Source organism: Candoia aspera, chromosome 10 (assembly GCF_035149785.1).
Source record: "Candoia aspera isolate rCanAsp1 chromosome 10, rCanAsp1.hap2, whole genome shotgun sequence".
Taxonomy (NCBI): domain Eukaryota; kingdom Metazoa; phylum Chordata; class Lepidosauria; order Squamata; family Boidae; genus Candoia; species Candoia aspera.
Window position 1 is genome coordinate 8,586,743 of NC_086162.1, and position 25,693 is coordinate 8,612,435.

At 41.3% G+C, this 25,693-nt stretch overlaps 1 protein-coding gene across 1 annotated transcript in view; it reads left to right on the forward strand.

The window, feature by feature from the left end:
• Positions 1-14,976: 14,976 nt before the first annotated feature.
• The window catches only part of CLSPN (claspin), a 38,254-nt gene continuing 27,537 nt past the window's right edge, over positions 14,977-25,693 (forward strand). The window contains exons 1-7 of the mRNA XM_063312081.1: positions 14,977-15,096; positions 17,767-17,896; positions 18,530-18,924; positions 20,082-20,243; positions 22,290-22,364; positions 22,824-22,896; positions 24,698-24,806. Of these exons, the coding sequence (XP_063168151.1) occupies positions 15,076-15,096; positions 17,767-17,896; positions 18,530-18,924; positions 20,082-20,243; positions 22,290-22,364; positions 22,824-22,896; positions 24,698-24,806 (965 nt within the window). The 5' untranslated portion in view covers positions 14,977-15,075. The remainder of the gene's footprint in view (positions 15,097-17,766; positions 17,897-18,529; positions 18,925-20,081; positions 20,244-22,289; positions 22,365-22,823; positions 22,897-24,697; positions 24,807-25,693) is intronic.

The window sequence follows — 25,693 nt, forward strand, 5'->3', positions numbered from 1 at the left end:
GCCGGCGAGCGGGGGCGCGCCGGCCACTTAGCCTCAGCGGCGGGTGGTGCCGGCGTGCGCGTGCCTTTCCGCCTGGCTTTGCTTCCCCGCCCGCCGAGAAAAGCGCCGGCGCCTCTCAGGCAGCGCTGCTTCCGTTGCGGGGAAACCGGCGGGCTCGCGACGCGCTACCTCGTCCCCGCAGGCTAAATTGATAGGTATATTTATTGGATTTATAGTTACTGGATTTAGGTCAGTCCTTCTCAACCTTGCCAATTTTAAGATGGGGGGACTTTAGCTCCCAGAACTACCCAGCTAGCGTGGGTGAACTTCAATTCCCAGAATTCCCCATCCAGCAAGGGTGGACTTCAGTTCGCAGGATTCCTCAGCCAGCATGGGAAATCCTGGGAGTTGAAGCCCACCCATCTTAAAATTGCCAAGGTTGAGAGACAGTGATTTGGATCGTCCTGAGGGAGCATCCCGGTTTACTTCGTTCTGCCGAGCAGGAAAGGAGGGCGGCGGGACCTTCCGCCACCGGTCATGGCCTTCCCTCTGCCTCTTCTCGGGGGTCCCTCTTGGCCCGGCTCCCACCCTGCAGTGCTGCTGATTTGGGGGGGGGACCCAAGCAGACCCTTCCCTCCGCTGCCTCCAGCTTGGGCCAGAGAATTTATCTTACCTGCTGCCCGTTTCCCTGACGGCCCTGGGGACAATGTAGAAGGGACAGCAGGTAAGATAAATTCTCTGGCCCAAGCTGGAGGCAGCGGAGGGAAGGGTCTGCTTGGGACCCCCCCCCAAATGCTTCAGGAGCAATTGGAGTTAATATTAATGGGCTGGCTCAAGATATTTTGCTGCCAGGGGCCATGGCCAAGATGGACTCCCAGCCCATCTTATGCAGAAAATGACTGGGTTGGCAACATGTGGCAACAGATATAAAACGGAAGCTGTAAGGTAGGCCTCAGTGACTAATCCTGTGTGGACCCCCCTCTTAAACTAGGGGGGGGGGCTTGCTTCAAGTCAAGATGATGCATTGAAACTTAAGCATTTCTGCTCTTGTCATTTCTCGCCTTAGACGGTGTTAACCGGGCAGAAAGGCAGGACATGCAGCACAACATTTTGAAACTCCTGTTGGCACTCAAAGTACTCCAGGTGGCTCAGTTCTCATATCTTGTTAAGCCTTGGCTTGTTAAATGAACTTCGGTTGGATGGGTTAACAATATGCTGAGACAAGAAAACTACACTTGATGGGACACAATGCCTGGTTTCACTGCAAACACTAAGCCAATCAAACAAGCTATATTATAGCTTGTTTTTTTTATTTATTTATTCATTTAGTCGCTTCCGACTCTTTGTGACTTCATGGACCAGCCCATGCCAGAGCTTCCTGTCGGTCGTCAACACCCCCAGCTCCCCCAGGGACGAGTCCGTCACCTCTAGAATATCATCCATCCACCTTGCCCTTGGTCGGCCCCTCTTCCTTTTGCCCTCCACTCTCCCCAGCATCAGCATCTTCTCCAGGGTGTCCTGTCTTCTCATTATGTGGCCAAAGTATTTCAGTTTGGCCTTTAATATCATTCCCTCAAGTGAGCAGTCTGGCTTTATTTCCTGGAGGATGGACTGGTTTGATCTTCTTGCAGTCCAAGGCACTCTCAGAATTTTCCTCCAACACCACAGTTCCAAAGCATCGATCTTCCTTCTCTCAGCCTTCCTTATGGTCCAGCTCTCGCAGCCATATGTTACTACGGGGAACACCATTGCTTTAACTATGCGGACCTTTGTTGTCAGTGTGATGTCTCTGCTCTTAACTATTTTATCGAGATTTGTCATTGCTCTTTTCCCAAGCATTCAGCGTCTTCTGATTTCCTGACTGCAGTCAGCATCTGCAGTAATCTTCGCACCTAGAAATACAAAGTCTTTCACTGCTTCTACATGTTCTCCCTCTATTTGCCAGTTATCAATCAAGCTGGTTGCCATAATCTTGGTTTTTTTGAGGTTTAGCTGCCAGCCAGCTTTTGCACTTTCTTCTTTCACCTTCATCATAAGGCTCCTCAGTTCCTCTTCGCTTTCAGCCATCAAAGTGGTATCATCTGCATACCTGAGATTGTAAATGTTTCTTCCAGCGATTTTAACTCCAGCCTTGGATTCCTCAAGCCCAGCATGTCGCATGATGTGTTCTGCGTACAAGTTGAATAGGTAGGGTGAGAGTATACAGCCCTGCCGTACTTCTTTCCCAATCTTAAACCAGTCCGTTGTTCCGTGGTCTGTTCTTACTGTTGCTATTTGGTCATTATACAGATTCTTCAGGAGGCATACAAGATGACTTGGTATCCCCATACCACTAAGAACTTGCCACAGTTTGTTATGGTCCACACAGTCAAAGGCTTTAGAATAGTCAATAAAACAGAAATAGATGTTTTTCTGAAACTCCCTGGCTTTTTCCATTATCCAGCGGATACTGGCAATTTGGTCCCTAGTTCCTCTGCCTTTTCTAAACTCAGCTTGTACCTCTGGCAATTCTTGCTCCATGAATTGCTGAAGTCTACCTTGCAGGATCTTGAGCATTACCTTACTGGCATGTGAAATGAGGGCCACTGTTCGATAGTTTGAACATTCTTTAGTGTTTCGCTTTTTTGGTATGGGGATATAAGTTGATTTTTTCCAATCGGATGGCCATTCTTGTGTTTTCCAAATTTGCTGGCATATAGCATGCATTACCTTGACAGCCTCATCTTGCAAGATTTTGGACAGTTCAGCTGGGATGCCATCATCTCCTGCTGCCTTGTTATTAGCAATGCTTCTTAAGGCCCATTCAACCTCACTCTTCAGGATATCTGGCTCTAGCTCACTGACCATACCATCAAAGCTATCCCCGATATTGTTATCCTTCCTATACAGGTCTTCCATATATTCTTGCCACCTTTTCTTGATCTCTTCTTCTGTTAGGTCCTTGCCATCTTTGTTTTTGATCATACCCATTTTGGCCTGGAATTTACCTCCAATGTTTCTAATTTTCTGGAAGAGGTCTCTTGTCCTTCCTATTCTATTGTCTTCTTCCACTTCCGCACATTGCTTGTTTAAAAATCCTTATCTCTTCTGGCTAACCTGTGGAATTTTTCATTTAATTGGGCATATCTCCCCCTATCACTGTTGCCTTTTGCTTTCCTTCTTTCTTGGGCTACTTCTAGTGTCTCAGCAGACAGCCATTTTGCCTTCTTGGTTTTCTCTTTCTTTGGGATGTATTTTGTTGCCGCCTCTTGAACAATGTTGAGGACTTCTGTCCATAGTTCTTCTGGGACCCTATCTACTAAGTCCAGTCCCTTAAATCTGTTCTTCACCTCCACTGCATATTCCTTAGGAATATTAGTGAGCTCATATCTAGCTGATCTGTGGGTCTTCCCTAATCTCTTTAGTCTGATCCTAAATTGTGCAAGAAGAAGTTCGTGATCTGAACTACAGTCAGCTCCAGGTCTTGTTTTTACCGACTGTACAGATGTCCGCCACCTTTGGCTGCAAAGGATGTAGTCAATCTGATTTCGGTGTTGTCCATCTGGTGAAGTCCATGTATAAAGCCGTCTCTTAGGTTGCTGGAAGAGAGTGTTTGTTATGCAGAGTGAATTGTCTTGGCAAAATTCTATCAGCCTGTGTCCTGCTTCATTTTGTTCTCCCAGGCCATGCTTACCTGTAATTCCAGGTGTCATTTGACTGCCCGCCTTAGCATTCCAGTCTCCCGTGATGAAAATAACATCTCTTTTAGGCGTGTTGTCCAGTAGGTGCTGCAGATCCTCATAGAACTGCTCTACTTCAGCTTCTTCAGCATCTGTGGTTGGGGCGTATATTTGGATCACTGTGATGTTAGATGGCTTGCCCTGAATTCGAATTGAGATCATTCTGTCGTTTTTTGGATTGTATCCAAGCACTGCTTTAGCCACTTTACTATTAATTATGAAGGCTACTCCATTTCTTCTGTGGTCCTCTTGTCCACAGTAGTAGATCTGGTGGTCATTTGATGTGAAGTGGCCCATTCCAGTCCATTTCAGTTCACTGACGCCCAAAATGTCTATCTTTAATCTTGACATCTCACCAATAACCACATCCAATTTGCCCTGGCTCATAGATCTTACATTCCAGGTTCCGATGGTGTGTTGATCCTTAGAACATCGGATTCGCCATTCACCACCAGCACCGTTGGCTGCTAGCCGTCCTTTCGGCTTTGAGCTAGCTGCGTCATCACATCTGGGGCTAGTTGAACTCATCCTCTGTTCCTCCCCAGTAGCATTTTGACCATCTTCCGACCTGGGGGTCTCATCTTCCGATGGTATACCGACATATCTCTGGTTGTACTGATCCATTTAGTTTTCACGGCAAGAATACTGGGGTGGGTTGCCATTATCTTCCCCAGGGATCGCATTTAGTCTGACCTCTCTGTCATGACCTTCCCATCTTGGGTGGCCCTTCACGGTTTAGCTCATGGCATCATTGAGGTGCTCAAGCTCCAGCACCACGACAAGGTAACGATCCTTTGCTGAAGATATTATAGCTTAGGAACTATAAATGCTGCAGATGATTTAATGGCTAAGTTGTAAGCCAAGTTGTAAGACCAAAAATAGCTAGGTTCATGCATGCTAAGCCAAACCCAGAGAAACCACATAATGGCTTAGTTGTTGCTTATTCAGCTAACTAAAGTGATGTGTGAACTCAAAGCAGTGACACTGGCAAAATTGCAAAATAATGTTTGCAATGGAATGGATTCTAAATGGGAAAAACTCATGACGAATTAGATTGAAAAAATTATCATTATTGGCTTGCCTGTTTTGTCAAGGAAACATCCATTTTTGTTCATTGTCATTGAACAAACAATGCCATATTAATCTAGTAGATGCTATTATTTAGGTGGGGTTAGAGGTGTCTCAGTGCTTCACAGTTTAAAAAGGGTCCAAAGTTAATTTGATGGTTCTTAGTCCTGGTGCATCCGAGGATAAAAGGAATGGTTTAAAATGAAGTTTTAGAAAATATTTTTTATAAAATATTGTTCCAGGGATTTACTTTTTGCAAAAGTATGTGTGGAGGGGAAACCTGTGCTAGATACACAGCAAGCTATGAAGATTAACTACTCCCAAAGATATGAATGCTTATCTATTGTTTTGTGCATGCATTTTTAATCAAAATTCATTGCTAATTGTCAAGATTAGTTTTCAGAATCACTTAGATTATCTGTACTGCAGTAAAACTCTGTGAATAAGGGCTCTTTTGAAAGTAAGTGTTTGGGTACCTCCTGTATTAGTCTCTTTTTACTAACAAACAATATTGGAAAAAATCAACAAAAGTAACTTTTTGACCAGGAAGGGGGTGATAATTAATTGAAAAGGCAATAAGAAGTGAAATGAAAGTTTAAGAAGCAGAATTCAAGAAAATTCAGATTAAATAACTCTGCCACTTCCAGGGATTAAATCTCTCCAAGACAGGTTCATTTAGGATTAAATCAGTGTATCTTATTTTTGAGGAAAGAAAGCATTTGGTGTTTAATTATATGAGAATGAATGAGAGGGGCTATCGTGGAACAGATATTTGGGGGAAAAAAGGCATCTGGGAAGGACTCTCAGATTCTGTGTTTATAAACACTGAGTTTTCTAATTGTGAGCCATTATAGTTCTTTCCCAAAATCTGACATGAAATTTTATGCATGGTTGAATCTGCTGCAATAAAAGTATTCTTTTTCTCCAAGTTATATTCTACCTTTTTTCTATAAGGCACTCTGCGAAAAGAAGAATATTTTGATACCTTAAAGGCTTACATATTTATTTTAGCATAAACATCCATAAATTACATTTTTTCTGCAATTAGCTTTTTTATACTTCCAGAATATAGTGTTTCTCTTTATTGCTTTTTCTAGATTGTTCTAAAGAAGACAAGAGGGTCACATGGATTAGGCCCTGCCTTACATCTTGATTGAAGAATTAATCAAGGAGTACTCAATCTTCTTGGCTGTGGGCACATTTGGTACCTTGAGAGCATGTTATGTGAAATTTCAGAAAATGAGTGGAAAGGTGCTTTCCTGTTTCTGAGACATGCATGTGCCGCAGTCTTTTCTGAGACATGCATGTGCAGTTACAAAATGCAAATTTCTTAGGAGGTAAACTTGTGAATTGATTTCAGGGAGAGGGGGAAGGGGGTAAGCTTCAAGAACACTGCAATACAGCTACTCACCATTTTGATTTAAGCTACATAGGGCCAAACTCATGGGAAGTAAACAGGAAACTGGTGCATTGCTTTGCAGCATGCAAACTTCCAATGTACTTTAAAAAAGGGGGTGGGACCTGAACAAAATATTAAAAAATTAAATGAGGCAACCAATGACATCAAAAAAGTTGCCCTTTGGCCCCTTGATGCTCACAAGAACTGCAGTATGGAACCCAGGTTTAATGTAAAAAGTTGGAATGAGAGAAGGCTACCTTATGCAAAAGTCCCTTAAGTTGATAGCTTTTTAAATTGAATAAATTAAATTGTACAAATGAGTTGTGATGCATCTTGTCTTTTATAGTGGCAGAGGATTTCTGGGCCAGAGCATATTGAAATGGACGGAGATGCTTCTGGTGTCATAGTTAAACACATGAGTGATGCTTGTTTTTGACCTTTACCTAATACATACAGGAGTTGAAGGACTAACTGTGCGTATTCATTCTTTAAAACAAGTATACTGATTCAAGACTTGAGAGGTCCAAAAGCCCAAAGGACAAGAAATTGTGTTTGTTTTTAAACTGTTATGGTAAAATCTTCAAAACTGAGTTCAGCTCCTGGTAATTTCATGTCTGTGTTTATGTAGTTTTCTTGACAGTGGTACAGTATGGAAATGATTTTCCACTGCCTCCTAGGATGGACGTTAAACAGGTATGCAGTACAGGTAGTCCTTGATTTATGACCACAATTGGGACTGGAATTTCTGTTGTAAGTCATTGCGGTTGTAAGTCGACTCACCACATGGCCGAACCTGATGGACATTGTTTGCCTTTTTTGCCGGAAACTGGCAAAAAAGGTCACAAATCACAATCAGATCCCAATCACGTGACTGCAGGACCCTGCAACCAGTTGTAAATGCGAGCCGGTGGCCAAGCGCCTAAATTGCAATCAAGTGACTGTAAGGGTGGTATGACGGTTGTAAGAGTGAATTCAGGTTGTAAAGCACATTTTCTGAGGTCGTCGTAAATTGGAATCGTCGTCAAATGAACGGTTGTAAGTCAAGGACTACCAGTATTGCATATTTCTGCAGACTAGACCAGTGTTTCTCAACCTCAGCCACTTTAAGATGGGTGGACTTCAACTCCCAGAATTCCCCAGCCAGAATGGGAGTTGAAGTCCACACATCTTAAATGGCTGAGGTTGAGAAACACTGGAGTAGACTATAGTTCTTATATCTCCAGGAGGGGCCCAATTCATATACTAATGAGATCGAAACTAGCTTACCCTCACAAAACATTTTATAGTTTCCGTCTCTTGACAGTTCACCCGTGGACTGTAAAAGGCTTGAGACTTAATAAACAACAGCACCTAGTATTTGCTAGATATGAATTCCAATGTAAAGATCTATTTTCTTTTGATGTCAAACTATACAAAAAATCCAAACAATAATTATACAAAAATCTAATACAATATCACACATTTAACATGAAACATTTGGAATGTCTTTAATGAATGATTACTAATCCTGGAAATGCTCATGCAAGCCAACATTTTTGACAGACAAAAGCAGATCAATCACTGCAATGAAAAAGGGAGGAGTCCCAGAATATTTTTACTGGCACTTCGGAATTCTCCTTTTTTCTCACGCCAGAATCTTTGCCCAATCGTGATAGTACTTTCTGGACAACGCAGTTCACTAAAGTTAATGGAACTATTTTATCATCATTTATTCCAAATAGCTCTGGATTATATATGGTACTCCGTCCTCTTTGATAACCTGTCAACAAGTAGGCTAGATTGAGAGTTAATGATTGTAAGAGTCTTGATCATATATAATGCTAAGTCAAATGTGTGGTATAGGAGTTAAGGCTTGAACTAGGAGCAATAAGAAGTTCAGCCATGGAAGGAAACTAGGTGACATTTTTCAGTCACACTCTCTCAACTCAACCTACCTCACAAAGTTGTTGTGGGGAAATATGGGGGAATGCTATTTATGCCACCTTGAACTCCTGAATGAAAGGCAGGAGATGTAACAAATGTGGATTGTTTATTTTTGGCTTAGCATGACATGCCTTCAGCAAAGGATCGTTACCTTGTCGTGGTGCTGGAGCTTGAGCACCTCAATGATGCCATGAGCTAAACCATGAAGGGCCACCCAAGACGGGAAGGTCATGACAGAGAGGTCAGACTAAATGTGATCCCTGGGGAAGGTAATGGCAACCCACCCCAGTATTCTTGCCGTGAAAACTAAATGGATCAGTACAACCAGAGATATGTCGGTATACCATCGGAAGATGAGACCCCCAGGTCGGAAGATGGTCAAAATGCTACTGGGGAGGAACAGAGGATGAGTTCAACTAGCCCCAGACGTGATGACACAGCTAGCTCAAAGCCGAAAGGACGGCTAGCGGCCGACGGTGCTGGTGGTGAACGGCGAATCCGATGTTCTAAGGATCAACACACCATTGGAACCTGGAATGTAAGATCTATGAGCCAGGGCAAATTGGATGTGGTTATTGGTGAGATGTCAAGATTAAAGATAGACATTTTGGGCATCAGTGAACTGAAATGGACTGGAATGGGCCACTTCACATCAAATGACCACCAGATCTACTACTGTGGACAAGAGGACCACAGAAGAAATGGAGTAGCCTTCATAATTAATAGTAAAGTGGCTAAAGCAGTGCTTGGATACAATCCAAAAAACGACAGAATGATCTCAGTTCGAATTCAGGGCAAGCCATCTAACATCACAGTGATCCAAATATACGCCCCAACCACAGATGCTGAAGAAGCTGAAGTAGAGCAGTTCTATGAGAATCTGCAGCACCTACTGGACAACACACCTAAAAGAGATGTTATTTTCATCACGGGAGACTGGAATGCTAAGGTGGGCAGTCAAATGACACCTGGAATTACAGGTAAGCATGGCCTGGGAGAACAAAACGAAGCAGGACATAGGCTGATAGAATTTTGCCAAGACAACTCACTCTGCATAACAAACACTCTCTTCCAACAACCTAAGAGACAGCTTTATACAAGGACTTCACCAGATGGACAACAGGGAAATCAGATTGACTACATCCTTTGCAGCCAAAGGTGGCGGTCATCTATACAGTCGGTAAAAACAAGACCTGGAGCTGACTGTAGTTCTGATCACGAACTTCTTCTTGCACAATTTAGGATCAGACTAAAGAGATTAGGGAAGACCCACAGATCAGCTAGATATGAGCTCACTAATATCCCTCAGGAATATGCAGTGGAGGTAAAGAATCGATTTAAGGGACTGGACTTAGTAGATAGGGTCCCGGAAGAACTCTGGACAGAGGTTCGCAACATTGTCCAGGAGGCGGCAACAAAATACATCCCAAAGAAAGAGAAAACCAAGAAGGCAAAGTGGCTGTCTGCTGAGACACTAGAAGTAGCCCAAGAAAGAAGGAAAGCAAAAGGCAACAGTGATAGGGGGAGATATACCCAATTAAATGCAAAATTCCAGAGGTTAGCCAGAAGAGATAAGGAATTATTTTTAAACAAGCAATGCGCGGAAGTGGAAGAAGACAATAGAATAGGAAGGACAAGAGACCTCTTCCAGAAAATTAGAAACATTGGAGGTAAATTCCAGGCCAAAATGGGTATGATCAAAAACAAAGATGGCAAGGACCTAACAGAAGAAGAGATCAAGAAAAGGTGGCAAGAATATACAGAAGATCTGTATAGGAAGGATAACAATATCGGGGATAGCTTTGATGGTGTGGTCAGTGAGCTAGAGCCAGACATCCTGAAGAGTGAGGTTGAGTGGGCCTTAAGAAGCATTGCTAATAACAAGGCAGCAGGAGAAGACGGCATCCCAGCTGAACTGTTCAAAATCTTGCGAGATGATGCTGTCAAGGTAATGCATGCTATATGCCAGCAAATTTGGAAAACACAGGAATGGCCATCAGATTGGAAAAAATCAACTTACATCCCCATACCAAAAAAGCGAAACACTAAAGAATGTTCAAACTATCGAACAGTGGCACTCATTTCACATGCCAGTAAGGTAATGCTCAAGGTCCTGCAAGGTAGACTTCAGCAATTCATGGAGCGAGAATTGCCAGATGTACAAGCTGGGTTTAGAAAAGGCAGAGGAACTAGGAACCAAATTGCCAATATCCGCTGGATAATGGAAAAAGCCAGGAAGTTTCAGAAAAACATCTATTTCTGTTTTATTGACTATTCTAAAGCCTTTGACTGCGTGGACCATAACAAATTGTGGCAAGTTCTTAGCGGTATGGGGATACCAAGTCATCTTGTATGCCTCCTGAAGAATCTGTATAACGACCAAGTAGCAACAGTAAGAACAGACCACGGAACAACAGACTGGTTTAAGATTGGGAAAGGAGTAATGCAGGGCTGTATACTCTCACCCTACCTATTCAACTTGTATGCAGAACACATCATGCGACAAGCTGGCCTTGAGGAATCCAAGGCTGGAGTTAAAATCTCTGGAAGAAACATTAACAATCTCAGATATGCAGATGATACCACTTTGATGGCTGAAAGCGAAGAGGAACTGAGGAGCCTTATGATGAAGGTGAAAGAAGAAAGTGCAAAAGCTGGCTGGCAGCTAAACCTCAAAAAAACCAAGATTATGGCAACCAGCTTGATCAATAACTGGCAAATAGAGGGAGAAAATGTAGAAGCAGTGAAAGACTTTGTATTTCTAGGTGCGAAGATTACTGCAGATGCTGACTGCAGTCAGGAAATCAGAAGACGCTGAATCCTTGGGAGAAGAGCAATGACAAATCTCAATAAAATAGTTAAGAGCAGAGACATCACACTGACAACTAAGGTCCACATAGTTAAAGCAATGGTGTTCCCCGTAGTAACATATGGCTGCGAGAGCTGGACCATAAGGAAGGCTGAGAGAAGGAAGATCGATGCTTTGGAACTGTGGTGCTGGAGGAAAATCCTGAGAGTGCCTTGGACTGCAAGAAGATCAAGCCAGTCCATCCTCCAGGAAATAAAGCCAGACTGCTCACTTGAGGGAATGATATTAAAGGCAAAACTGAAATACTTTGGCCACACAATGAGAAGACAGGACACCCTGGAGAAGATGCTGATGCTAGGGAGAGTGGAGGGCAAAAGGAAGAGGGGCCGACCAAGGGCAAGGTGGATGGATGATATTCTAGAGGTGACGGACTCATCCCTGGAGGAGCTTGGGGTGTTGACGACTGACAGGAAGCTCTGGCGTGGGCTGGTCCATGAAGTCACGAAGAGTCGGAAGCGACTGAATGAATAAACAACAACAACAAAAGCATGACATGCAGACTAATGCAGATATGAAGTAGGCCACTATAATTTGTGCCACAAAATATAATTAAAAAAAATATGTAATGCAGTGGAGCTTCATGGCCAGGTGGGAATTAAAACCTTCACTTTGGTTTTGTCTGACATTCCTGCCACTGTGGATTAGGCCCTGTTGGCCGAGAGCAAACAGAACAAACCACCTTTGCAGAAAGTTTACAAAGAAAATATACTTGTATGTGCATTTTCCATAATTACAGGAACTTAGGATGCAGAATAATAGTATGATATAACCAAAAATTATCTGCCATCTCTCTATATTTTTCTGTATTGCAGATCCCAAATTTGGTCTTACAGATTAAAAGTTCTGGGAGCTGTACTTCCAAAATATCTGAAGAGTGCCTAGACAGAGAAAGTTAATCAAATATTTGTTTTTTTATTGTAAACCGCCCAGAGTCCCTTGTGGGAGATGGGCGGTGATAAATTTGATTAATAAATAAATAAATAAATAAATAAATTATTTTTTCTTTCTTTCTTTTCTGGGTCAACAGTGCTGCCAGCTCTCAAGCAAGCAAAGACAAGCTTTTGGCTCCCATAGAAAAGTTTAATAACATCTCATTTGTCTTTGTTGACAAACCAAATAAGACATTTATATTCTTGTAGTAAATAAGTTTTTTCTCAAGCAGGATCCATAGAATGCTTTCCTTTGAATGTTCCCTTGTTTATTTAACTACAAAATCTCTCGGCAGCTTCCACATTGCTCCCAAGAGAAACCCACTTGTCAGTGTACTTTCTAGAGTTTTATTTAGGAAAAAAAAAAAACATTTTCTAGCTGCTTTAATCTATAGTAAGAGGAAAACTTAATATGCCTGTCCTGTCTGGAAATAAAGCAGAGGTTGGATTTATTTATTTATTTGATTTCTATAGCCGCCCATCTCAGCAAGTGACTCTGGGCGGCTTACAACAATAAAACTATAAAACAATTAAAAGAATTACAATTAAAACAGTTAAAATATAAAATAAATACAAAATAAATATACCCGTCCACACGCTCAAGGCCCCAGGCCCGGGCACAAAGACGGGCCTTCACGGCCTTAGGAAAGGCCAACAGGGTTGGGGACATCCTAATTTAATTCTAATTAATTACTTTTTAATTTTTAATTAATTTCTGGATTACTCTTCATGACTGGGTTAGCATGTTGTGTTCTGCCATGGTTTGTTTTATCATGATTTATTGAACAAACAGCAACTGGCTCAGTTCGCACAACATGTTAAGGCATAAATAGGGTCACTGAGTGGGGTCAGAACTAAAATGATGTTTAATTTAAATTAAATGAAACATACAATCATCCTGAATGTGTTTATTGTTTTCTTTCTGTCAAATTAAAATTTATAATTTGGTGGCAACTTTCAGTGGATTCAGGGGCGTGGCTCCCTGCAATCCTTGGCCTTAGGCTGCGCACCCCTGCTCTACATGAAGAACATGGTGGAAGGGAGCAAAACCTCGCTGTCCCAGCTGACTTCCCTTTGCTCCATTGCCCTAAATCTGGAAGTGAGCAATGAAGGAGCACAAAGCAAGACAGAGGAATGGGCAAATTGTGCTCCCTGTTTCCTCCCCTACTCCATCCTACATATTGAGATGATATAAGGGTGGACACTCAGATTGAATACATGCTGTTGCTTCCATCTTTAGAATTCAAGTAGTTGGCTACCGGGAGGGAGTATTTTGTGCTCAAAGGATGGATTTCTCTTGTGTGGAAAGTTTGCTGGCTTGCTTCCTCGAAGCTTTTAAGAGTAAGCAGTCGATTTTATCTCCTGTGGTTGAGCCAGGAATAAATCAGTTAACTGCTGAACAGAGATTTGAACAGAAAAGTCTGGAGAGATGCAAAGAGCATGTGTGGAAATGTCACATGACTGTTCTTTTTACTCCTTTTTCCCCATCTTCCGTGCTTATTTAGAATAAAACCTTACTAATATCAGTGGTACTTTCTCCCATTGGTAAGATGGGACATTTTATATGGTTTCTGATGTGTTTTAATGATTGACATGATATTGGTGTGTAATACCTTTCTTATGCAAACTTGTAGGAAAAACACTGACAGTTTGAACTGGAAAAGATGATGTACAGATAGGATTTTGACAGGGTATACTTCACCACATAAGCTGTTAAAAAATTAATCTATAAAGTGTGTGTGTGTGTATTGCACACACAGTCACCTTTCCCCCCATCCCATAGAACAGTGTTTCTCGACCGTGGCAACTTTAAGATGTGTGGAGTTCAACTCCCAGAATTCTCCAGCCATAATCATGAAGTTGCCAGGGTTGAGAAACATTGCTATAGAATAATGGGGATAGGGCATAGGATGACTGAGGACTTCTCATCCCCCACAGAAATTCCATTATTTCTGCTAATGAAATAGCCCTAAACAGGAGGGTGTAGTGAAATACCCTAGTCAATTAACAGGAGGAAAAAGAAGGGGCAATATTTGTATGTCAAAAAGGACCCAGAAAAAAAATGAAGCTGTTGGGGAGTGCAGTAAGTTTTTTTAAAGTAGAAAAAGCACCTATGGCTACTGAAGACATGGGACATAGCTAGATCTAATATTCCAATTTGAGGCACATGAAAGATCAGTAGCACTGGCTTTGAAAATTTAGCAAGGGTGTGCCCACAAGTGCCTGCTTTACAATATAATCAGGATGTTATGTTCCATATTTGATTTTACCCATTCTGGCATTAGTGGAGACATCTTGCTGATAGATCCACGCAGAGCCCAAATTTGGAGTTCTTTAGCAGTTTTGGATGTCATATAGCAGCCTTTCTCAACCTTTTGACCCTGGAGGAACCCTTGAAATATTTTCCAGGCCTTGGGGAACCCCTGCACATTCAGGTTCAAATACAGGCCAGATGTTACAAAATTATGGTAATTCGTTTCATGGGTAGGCCTGTACGTATGCATTAACAGTGTTCTTAAACTTAAAAGGAAGAATGAAACTGACCTCTTTAATGTGAAGTTGCCCGAATTTAAAATAATTTTTTAAATAAATTGTGATCTCCCAGAAACCCTGCCCTATAGCAATGTAAGGCAGGATGGGTAGGGAATTCTGGGACTTGAAGTCCACACATCTTAAATTTGCCAAGGTTGAACAACTGGCCTATGGAAGAAGGAATTACTATAATCTTACAAAGAAGGAAGAAAAACATTACGGATTTTTAATTGCTTTTCCATCTCGACCTGGCTATTAATTAAATGGTTTACATAATATATTTACTACTTTATCAAGAGACGAGTAACTTTAAAAAGGACGGAGGCGTCTTTTCTCAGTTCGGACGGGCTACTGAATTCCCTTCCGTTGTATTTCTATAGTCCTACGAGTCCAAGAAACTCCTCCCCGAGGGTGGTTCCTTATAGGAAACACGATTTAACCATTGGTTCGGAAAACGTGCCGGGCCAAGATGTTGACCAATGGGAACAAGAGGGGCGGCTCCGTAAGGATAGAGACCAGCTGTGACTGGCTGGAGCAGAGAGGCGGAGTCAAGCGCCGAGCAAGAGCGCGAAGACTCGAACGCAGCCTCCCTCCGGTAGCTTTTGGCGCTTTCCGGGGCCCGGGCGCTCACCTTAGCGGACGCGGGAGCCGGATAACATGACCGCGGCGGCGACTGAGGTGAGCCTGGCCCGTGTCAGGCGCGGGGCTGGATCAAGCTACCTGCTAACAGTCGAGGGAGACGCTGCCTCGGCTGTCGGGGGTCTTCCCTCGCAGACTCTTCAGAGGTCCGGAACTACGGCTCCCGGCGTGCACTGCGGCTCCGCTTCGGTGTCCCGTCATGCCAAGGGGCTCCGGGGGTCTGGGCCAGTTAGGATGGGCGCAGACGGGCTTCTGCTCATCGAGGGGTTTCCAAAGTGCCGGGGCTGCCCGTGCTGTGGACGGATGAGGGCAGCGGTTAGGGCAACCCTCCGGACGACCCCTAGGGGGCAGCAGAACTCCAACTCGGCGATGCCATCTAGGCGTGGTCCGGATGTTTTGAGTTCGGATCCGGTGGACCTAGGTTGGAGAAAGCTGGGGTGAAGGTGTGCGTGTGTTGGAAAAAGGACTGTTGTTTCAAGGCCGGGGTTCACGCATTGTACAAAGCCGGATTGTGGGTTTATTTTGGCTTAACAGGAGGGGTGACTTAGCAGTGGCGAATTGGAAGGCAGGTTTAAGCAACTCAGCTGTAAAGACAACTAATTAGAGCTTACTAAATAAATCAGGGTTGAAGAAACTCTTGACTGCTATGATAGGTGAACATGGCCTCTCAAATAGATGGGGAGTAAATTTTTTTCTACATTTTTTATCCCACCTTTATTATTTTTATAAATAACTCAAGGCGGCGAACATACCTAATACTCCTTCCCCCTCCTCTTTTCCCACAACAGCAGCCCTGTGGGGTGGGTTGGGCTGAGAGGGAGCGACTGGCCCAAAGTCACCCAGTCGGCTTTCATGCCTGAGGCTGGACTAGAACTCTCAGACTCCTGGTTTCTAGCCTGGTGCCTTAAGCACTAGAATCTTGATAGTTTCATTTATATCCCACTTTCCCCCAAAAGATTTAAAAGTGACATTTGTAATGTTCTTTCTTTGTCTTTCTTCTATTTAATCTTCCCTACAGGTGGATAATTAGCATGAAGGCTTTTGAAATTGTTTTTATATAAATGTAAGCTCTTTGGGGCTTTGACTTCTAGCCAGTGATTATTCTTGTGGTGGTATTGAGACAACAAGAAGTAGAGATTTGGGCCTGAATTTTGCCAACTTCCTTAGGAGTTCTAGAACGTTGCATTCGATTAGTGCAATGAATGGAACTGGTATTTTTCCCTTTTTTAAAAAAGGTCCACAAGTGTTGGGGCATTCACAAAATTCAATTAGGATTGTTGACATTTTAATATATATATATTCATATTTTACACGTTTGCCTGTATTTTATGTACCAGGTTTCCACATTTCGAAGCAAGGGTAGGAAATTTGTGGTTCTCTGAGTTCCAATAAATCCAGCCGTTATACTGGTTTTGACCGCTGCCATTAAACAACATCCAGAAAATATAAATGCTACAGATGTTTGTTCAGTCCCCAAACAGTAAGCTGGGTTCATATATTTTGCTGTTTCTTAGTTAGCATACTGTGTGTACCCAGCTATTGTGGTATGTAAACCATGTTTCATGGTATAGTGTATGAATCTAGTTAACTGTAGCTTAGTCAAAAATCATGATTAAACATAACAATTTAGTGCGATCTATGGACCAGGTCAACCTTATTAAGGATAATAAAGAGGCAAGATAAGATAAAGTATGCAGTATAGTGTTGGTTGCGCATATATATATATATATATATATATATATATATATATATATATAAATAATGAAATACAATGAAATGAATGGAATGAAATACAATGCTAATAAATACAACTACTGTACAACTATTAACCATTTGTGGGAAAGGCAGTAATGTAACAGTGTCAAGAGGATTTGTTCATTAAGCTTTGCAATCAAGGTAGTGTATTTGTTGGGCAGACTTACATTCCACCTTTAGTTTAGGAACTCGAAGATAGCATACGCAGTGCTCCCTCCTCCCATTTTTCCCCATAACAACCACCCTGTCAGATAGGCTGGAGGGAAAGAATGTGATTGGCCTAAAGTCATCCATAGCTGAGCCTGGACTTTAACCCAAGTCTCCCCAGTGCCAGTTTAACTTGGATATAACTGACAGTATCTAGCATCTAGATGACCGTAAGTTCCTAAATCTTGTTCTTGGACAATATCATAGTGAAAGATAGTTGAAGGGCCCTCTCATGAACAATGAAGTAAAGTTAATTGATTCTCCTTTTGTTGATGAGCCATGAACTTTGTAGAAGCCAACTGCTAAAGTTTACAAATGTCACTAAGCCATTCATTTAGCAATGATTTAGTGAATGAGCCACGGTCATTTAATTTTACACAACATGTCAGAACCAAATGACATTCAGACTTTGCATGATGTGCAGACCTTGCCTTTGATTTTTGCAATGCAGAATTACAATCACATCTCAGCACTGTTTTATAACTGAGGCAGCATTTTGGGGGGCTCATCTGAAGTGTGAAATAGACCTGCATGTCACTGGTGCATTGATAATACCAAGCTTAGTCTTGGGTAATCTTGCCTTACAGCTTCATGTGGAAAGTGTGTGGTAGTAGTATACAGTAGAACAGTGTGGACTTGCGTCTGATGGGAAAGGAATAATGCCTTCTTTTTAAAATTCCTGGTGTGTACTGGAAATTACATGTGTTTGTCCTTCATGTCATACTTACCAATGTTCATGAACTACAGCTCCGTTCGGATGCCCAGAATGTGAAAACTCAGGACCGCTTTGACAGTGATTCAGACAGTGGACAAGGCAGCTGTGAAATGAGCTTCCAGTCGCAGATAAGCAAAGGAGTTGCATCTGTTGATGAAGGAGGTGTGTATTTTTCTGGTACGATTTCAGTAGAATACAATTTCAATTTAGTTTGTTATTTCATGTTATGAATATTGCTTGGGGAGGTGAACGTGTTTTTTCTTAGTGCAGCCCATCTCTAATTTTTTTGACACCTTACATCTTTTTATATGGGATTTGTTAATTGGTCTATAACAAGGTTTCTCAGCCAGGGTTCTGTGGCATCCGAGGGTTCCGCGAAAGGTCACTAGGGGTTGCCTAGGGGATCACGATTTATTTTAAAAATTATTTCAAATTCGGGCAACTTCACATTAAAGAGGTCGGTTTCTTTCTTTATTTTTAGTTTAAGAACGCTATTTGTGCATATCTACAGGCCTACCCATGAAACAAATATAATAATTTTGTGACTTCCGGCCTCTATTTGAGCCTGAATGTGCAGGGGTTCCCCGAGGCCTGAAAAAATATTTCAAGGGTTCCTCCAGGGTCAAAAAGTTAAGAAAGGCTGGTCTATAACATCTGGCAAAAATATCTTGTCAGTCTGGGCAAACCTTATTATGGTTTAGTGGATTGTGTGAACTCACCTCATGTTAAACTGGGGTTAAACTATGGCTTTGCATGATGAGTGAACATAATCTGCGTTCTGTATATTTGGGGCAGATTCAGATGACGAGATCTGCATGAGTAAGAGAATCAAATGCAGGAGGGTGCTTGCCGACAGCAATAGCGAAGGAGAAGACGGTGCGCCTGAGAAACTGAAGGTTGCAGCTAGCAATGTGGCAAGCACAGTGGAAAACTATAATTGGTTGGCTGTAAAGGAAAATAAAGACAGCCCCTCCTGCAAGGCTGGGGTAAACAGCGATGACAGCGATGCTGAAAACCCATTGCCTCGGCTTCCGTTGGGGAACCCTGAGAGGGGAGACAAGAGCTTGGACAGGTTCTGTCTGAAGGAAATTAAAGAAAAGAGCAGGTCAAGGAAAAGGAAGAGAAAGGGAGAGAAGAAAAGGAAGACCACGAGGCAAACGAGAAAGAAGGAAAAGGCACAAGAACAAAAGGTACGATGGGAGGCAAGATAACTGCTGAGTTCTATAGAATCATTTTGTAGCATGCCAAGTGATACAGGCTGGACTCATGCAAATGATGAGTGTCATGTTCACTGTTCCAATGTGCGCTGTACATCGTAACGTTTCACATGCCATGTTGCTGACCTTGTGCCAAGCTCTGTATCTATGTTCATGTTAATGGAACGTGTTTGGGTTCTGTGCTCGGCTCAAGGACTTTTCCACCGCGACGTCAAGAGCCGTTAGGAGCACCTGGGATCGTGAGCCTGGGAAGAGTCTACGGTGGGAGGGATCTCATTTGTACCGAGGGGTTTTTAGTTTGCATTTGGCGCACTTTTCCCATTCTCAGCTTTCTTTGTACTTGCATACTATTCTTTAATAAACCAGATTTTATTCAAGCTCTTGCTTGTGAGTCTGAGAGTATTTTAGGATAGGCAACCATTACAATGAGCCTCCGTTTAATGATTTGTCCCTCTTATTGCATTGAGTGGCGTAGAAAGAAATGCTTTGCCCGTTGACCGAAATACTAGTATTTTATTCTTTGCGAGGTGGCTGATTGCTTATACGGATACTCCTCTTTGTTGACGAAAGTAACAACTGCAAACATTGCATATGGAAACGTAAATAGCCAGTTGAGTCATTCTGGCACAGAATTGTCCCCGACATGAAAATTTTCAGTGTATGCAGGTGGATTGAATGTCTGCCCTCACAAAACACTGTTTATACTCCACTGCAATATAGTGCAAGATAAATGATTTATTTATCTTGAGATAAATAAGCTGAGATCTGGATGCGTTAGGTGTGTTATAGCGTGAATGGGCAGGTTGTTTAATTTGTTCGGTTCTGCATAAAATATCTGGTGGGGAGGTGCGGAGTGATTCTTTCTGCTGATGTGACCTTTTAAAGTTTTGTGGGGGGAGTTTCCTCCCATGCTGGCCTCCCCAACCTAGTTTCTAGTACTGGGCTATAACCACTTGCAAAGCTGTTTGAGGACTTTAATCCAACAGATCTGAAAGGTGCCAAGCTAGGAATTACAGGAGTTGTAGTTCAGTCTTGGGGGGGGGGGGGCAGTTTTAAAATACACTGTTTTAGGAAAATGGGAATTGCCTCTCTTAACTGGAGTTCTTGTATGTTATTTCCGTTGTTCTTAGGAGAGTAGCGAAGATTTTCCTTTCAATGACAGTGGGTGTTCGCCGGCAGATAAAGAGCTCTTTGACAATGGCCTGGAGGAGGACGATGACCCTCCTTTTCAAGCTGAAAAGTTGCAAGTGTTAATAAATACTGCAGACAAAGGGAAAACCAAAAAAGAGAAGGTGGGTTGCATCAGGTTTGGGGTTTTGTTTTGTTTTGTTTTTTCAAATTTTTTTCAGGCTGTGGAACCTGTCTAGAAAAAAATTTCCAGAAGCTCTAATCAAGAGGTAAAGCACTAGTGATAGAAAATTGGCTGTGTTTGAATGAATTCTCTTTTTCTTGCCCTTAGTCTCTCATAGAACTCCATTAAGGTTTTGCAAAACCCTAAGGATTAAACTCTGAGCTGGACTACAGAAATTTTATATATATGCACTATGTTCTTTTTCAAAAAGAGTGGATAATTTTCCTTTACTCCATCTTTGTTTTGTATTTTTTAAAGCCATCCAAAATTTAGGAGGTGTCATCTTATTTACATTCCTTGTCTAATCCAGGGCTTCTTTATTCTTAAAGACATTTTTTAAATTTCAACAATCAGTTGTCTTGGTATGGTATATGCTTTATACCCGTTGGGGGGAAATGGGCGGTGACATAAATTTAATTAATTAATTAAATAAATATGATTTAATTGTAATTTAACAGATATGCTCAGTTGTGTTTTGACTTTTGACTTGCCCAAGCCTATTTGTTTAAGCATCCGCTCTGTGTTCTATTTGAGGGACAGTTTTCCTTCAAAGGATCCACAACGTTTGCTCCTAAAAAGCTAGTAATATGGGTTACCTTATTACAACTTGATGCTATTATACAGAAGTTAAAGGTGACTTTTTAACTTTCATGTTAATCTAATTTGTTGTTCGGTCGTATTTATTTTTTTCTATTTTGTACATAAACTGTATAAGCAGTTTCTAAGGGTAATTAGAATATTAAGCCACTGGCTTTATCCGCTTTCCCGCAGTCCCAACAAAACCCCTCCCATTCCCCAGCTACAGCTTGGCATGGCTACCCATTCTTGCAAACTCAGCCAGTGTGTAGTTGGGCTTGAAGAAATCTGCCCAAAGCAATCTATAGCCCACAATATTACAGGAAAATATTTAAGAATTATTCAGTAACAATTCCACTGAATTTGTATTTAAATAAATTGTGTAATTTAGACTAATGATCTTTTGTCATTGCTCCTTTGCATCAATTTAAACTGTTGTCTTTGTTTAGACAGGTGAATGTTGGGTATTTAAAAGCAGTGTAAAATCATTTCCCAGAATGTATTATACATTTTTGAAATTGGCTAAACAACCAAAAAGGTTGGCTTGTCCTATTGTCTGATTTTTACTTATCAAAATTTCTTCACACCTGTTCATCCAGTGTATTCCAAATATGAAATTCAAATCCAAACAGGAGAATTTTTTGTCTCTTCTGAGATTTGAGTTTGTAGTGGACCTCTAAGGGAAGAAGTATTCTGCACTTGGCTTGAACTTTCCATTTAAAGGAGTGGTCTGAAACATACTCTTAGAAGTTATTAAAAATTGTTCGTTTATTTATCTAATTTATATAGCCGCCCATCTCAGTGAGTGGCTCTGGGCAGCAACAGAATTAAAATGAAATAAAAATAACAAACATTATAGAAGTTAAAATACAAGCAGCTGAGAACCAACAACCCAAATCTCTTACACAACCAAGAAGTGGGTCCCTGCACTTGGGGACCCGGGCCTGGGCACAGAACCAGGTTTTTAGGGCCTTATGAAAGTCCAGCAGGTTTTTTGTCTTGTTGTCTTTATCCAAAGGAGGACTATTCAAATGGCTATAATCTTCATAGTGGAAGCTACCATTATTCATTATGCTTAGAAGGCAATAAAACTGCATGGGGGTAGCTGAAATATATGTACTGGCTCTGCACTCTGCACCCATTAAAATTTCAGGCTTTCATCTAGCAGATGTGAACAGGGCAATATAGTGAAGGGAGAGTTTGCTATTCCAAATATACCACAATGAGATACCCTGAAAGCACGGGCTGAGCAAAGTTGGGTATGATTTTGCAGCAAATGCCACGGAAGGTGTAGAAATGCATTTTGGATTAGAGAAAGAGTGTGTATGAAAATTACATAAGCAATTTTTGGAACGGCAGTCCCTCATATATGGGATGAAAATTAACAGATTCCCTTTTTGGTCCCAAACAGCTATTTTTTGAGAGTGAGGATTACAAATATGTGGCGAATGAAAATGAGGGACCGCTTTTAAAAGAATCTAGAAAGGTAAATATATTTTTTTTCCATATTGGCTTAAGCGTGGCTTTATTTTTTTTCCAGCTTTTGTTTAACTTTTAAGTAGAGATTTGTATGGTGGCATGCATTTTCCATCCTCTGCCTGTCTAATTTTTAATTATATTTAAACAATATGCTGGTTTACTGTTTTTTATTTTATTTATTTATTTTCTATCCTGCCTTTATTTTTATAAATACTCAAGGTGGTGAACATACCTAATATTCCTTCTTCCTCCTCCTATTTTCACCACCACAACAACCCTGTGAGGTGGGCTGAGCTGGGCTGAGAGAGTGTGACTGGCCCAAGGTCACCCAGCTGGTTTTCAGGCCTCAGGCGGGACTAGAACTCACAGTCTTCTGGTTTCTAGCCCAGCACCTTAACCACTAGACCAAACTGGGTGTCTGTTTTTAAAACAGTTTTTATTCCAAGATGTTCCTTCCTTTCTTTAGAAGCAGAAAGCAGCCAAGTTAACTAAAGAAGAGAACAAGCAGCTGCATAGTGAGAGCCAGCGACTTGTTAGAGGTATGAAAAGGCGGAGATTCTGTAATGCTTTTAAGACATACCAGTGGCAATTTTCCTGTAGCACAGTAATTAACTTGATTTGCACCGAAAAGTATGTTTAGTGTACAAAATTGAGAAATTAAAGCTAATTCAAAAAATAATTACAAATAAATTTGATCACTGGATAGATTTGATTTACGTATAAATGTTAATTTTCATATCAAATAGAGCTATGAGCTGCTAAAGTCTAAGAAAAGTAGCTTTTCTTATTTTTGTCTGTTTAACAACAGTAGGCTGATAATACAGAAGACATTGCAGTAATTTGACAAAGTTTAAAAAAAGGGTTATATATTTTGAACTTTGCTTTCCTTATATCAAATAAATACATTGTTTTCTAGGAAAAGGCTGAGGAAAAGTGTTTGGGAGTTTGTGCTCAAAATAATGTTAATGTCTTATGAAAATTCATTTCTGCATCTGATGTATAGCAGAGCAGTTCTTGTTTATGATCCTTAAATTTTTCATTTTTCACGAAAGTTTAAATACTGAAGTTTCGACTGCTTTAACACAAGCATCGCCACACTTTCCCCTGCTTATATTTTAATTTAGCTTGTGTTACTTAAAAACTTAGAACAGTTTATTTTACCTTTTATTATATATGATTTAAAAATAAAATAGTAGGATTCTGATGTGTTTTTTGTCTTTTTAATGGGGAAAGTTGTGGGTTTACTCCCAGTTTCGCTCGGCCTTTGCATTTCTTGATGCACGTTTGTATGTTTCTTGCTTGTGCTGTCCTCTCCCCCTTCTTCTAAGAGCATCTTCCTCCAAGTCCAAGCAGATGCCAGCCATTAGCAGAAAAAGGCAGTCATAGATAGGGTAGATAGGACTGGCAGAGATCCTGCAGGCGGCCATAGCAAAAGTAGCACCACCTAGCTATTGTAGACATTTGGAGGCTCATTAACAGACTTGGATGTGAATTTATTTATTTATTTATTTAACGTCCCACCTTTATTATTTTTATCAATAACTCAAGGCCACGAACATACCTCATACTCCTTCCTCCTCCTGTTTCCCTCACAACAACAACCCAGTGAGGTGGGTTGGGCTGAGAGGGAGGGACTGGCCCAAGGTCACCCAGCCGGCTTCCACGCCTAAGGCGGGACTAGAACTCTCCTACCACACCTGATTGGCTCTTGGGCTGAGAGAGAGGGACTGGCCCAAGGTCACCCAGCCGGTTTGCTGCATTCAATTTTTTTTTTAATCTGTTCAATAGTGTCCAGTTCTCGGAGACTGCCTGGACAAGTCCCTGCAGTTTTCTTGGCAAGGTTTTTCAGGAGTGGTTTGCCATTGCCTCCTTCCTAGGGCTGAGAGAAAGTGACTGGCCCAAGGTCACCCAGCTGGCTTTGTGCCCAAGGTGGGACTGGAACTCACAGTCTCCCAGTTTCTAGCCTGAAGCCTTAACCACTACACCAAACTGGCTCTCTACATTCAAATACTTCCCCAGAATCTAGCAAAGTAGATCATGAATACTGATTAAATAAGGAAGGAACCATAGCTGCATGCAAGAATGCCTAGGTTTTCAAATCTTGGCATCTGCAGTTTTTAAAAAAGGGAGAGGAATTCTAAATTGCCTGACAATGGAAATAAATTTCCTCTCAAAGTAGGGAGTACTGTGCTACATAGTCTACCAAGCTACCTGGCTTATGCTGAAAATCAGCTTCATAATTTTGATATTCTTGCGTTTTTGTTAAATTTAAAGTGATGTTATGATAGTAATGCAATTAATGGTATTGCTTGGACTGATTTCCTAATTTTTTCATGGTAGAAGCTGCAATGCCTCTACCGTATCACCTGCCAGAAACCAAAAGTGTGCAGGAGTTTTTCAAGCACAAACCTCGTCCTTCTTTCCAAGGAAGTGCAATGACTTTGCTGAAGTAAGTCCAGTTTCCTTTAATTCATACTGTCCTAACTTCTCAATGTTCTTTGCTGGCATGTTGGAATAGCATAACTTGTGATTGGGTGCATGATCCAGCTTTCAAGGATTACTAAAAGAAAAGAAAAATATATTTCTACATTTTGTGGCTGTGAAAATATGCTTGCTGCAGTTTCAGAAATCAGAGGTGTCTCTGGAAAAGTTTTTAAATGTTAAGAATTGAGTTTCGGTGCCTGTCCCAGCTTTGTGCTTTAACAAGCAAATCCCAAGGATATTGTATAAAATAAGCAAACTTGCATAGTTTTCAATCTCAGAAACTTTCTCAATGCTCTTTGTTTTTCCTGGACAAAACTGGATAAACTTGAAGAAGAATTCTCTTTAATTCAGAGTCCACAGTTTGTCCTTGCCCCTTTTAAATAATGTATGATATACTGCTGTAATAGCATTTTTTCCTTGGTTTTTTGTGCTTTGTTGAATTTTCATATTTTACTGGGCTCTGTTTCTTAATTACAAAAAGGTAGTTATATGCACTATTTAATAAGTGTAGTAATAACTGTGGAGTCCTTGGTGCTCTTTAAGCTTGGCTGTTTGCTTGCAGACATTTCTGTTGTTGCTTCGTAGGTTATGAAGTGTAATTTTGTCAGAAATATTGTATGAAGCATAATAAGACTTGATTGACTGATTGATTGATTGAATGTCTCTGGAGAATTTACAATTTAAAACAGAAAAATAATAAAAAGGAACTAGAGCATCTGGACAACAATATCCTACATAATAAAACACTAATAGGGCTCCACAGTCATCCTACATGAAGGCCTGGGAGAACAACTACATTTTTAAAGACTTCTGGAACATCATTAGGGTGTGAGCCACACGAATTTCTGGAGG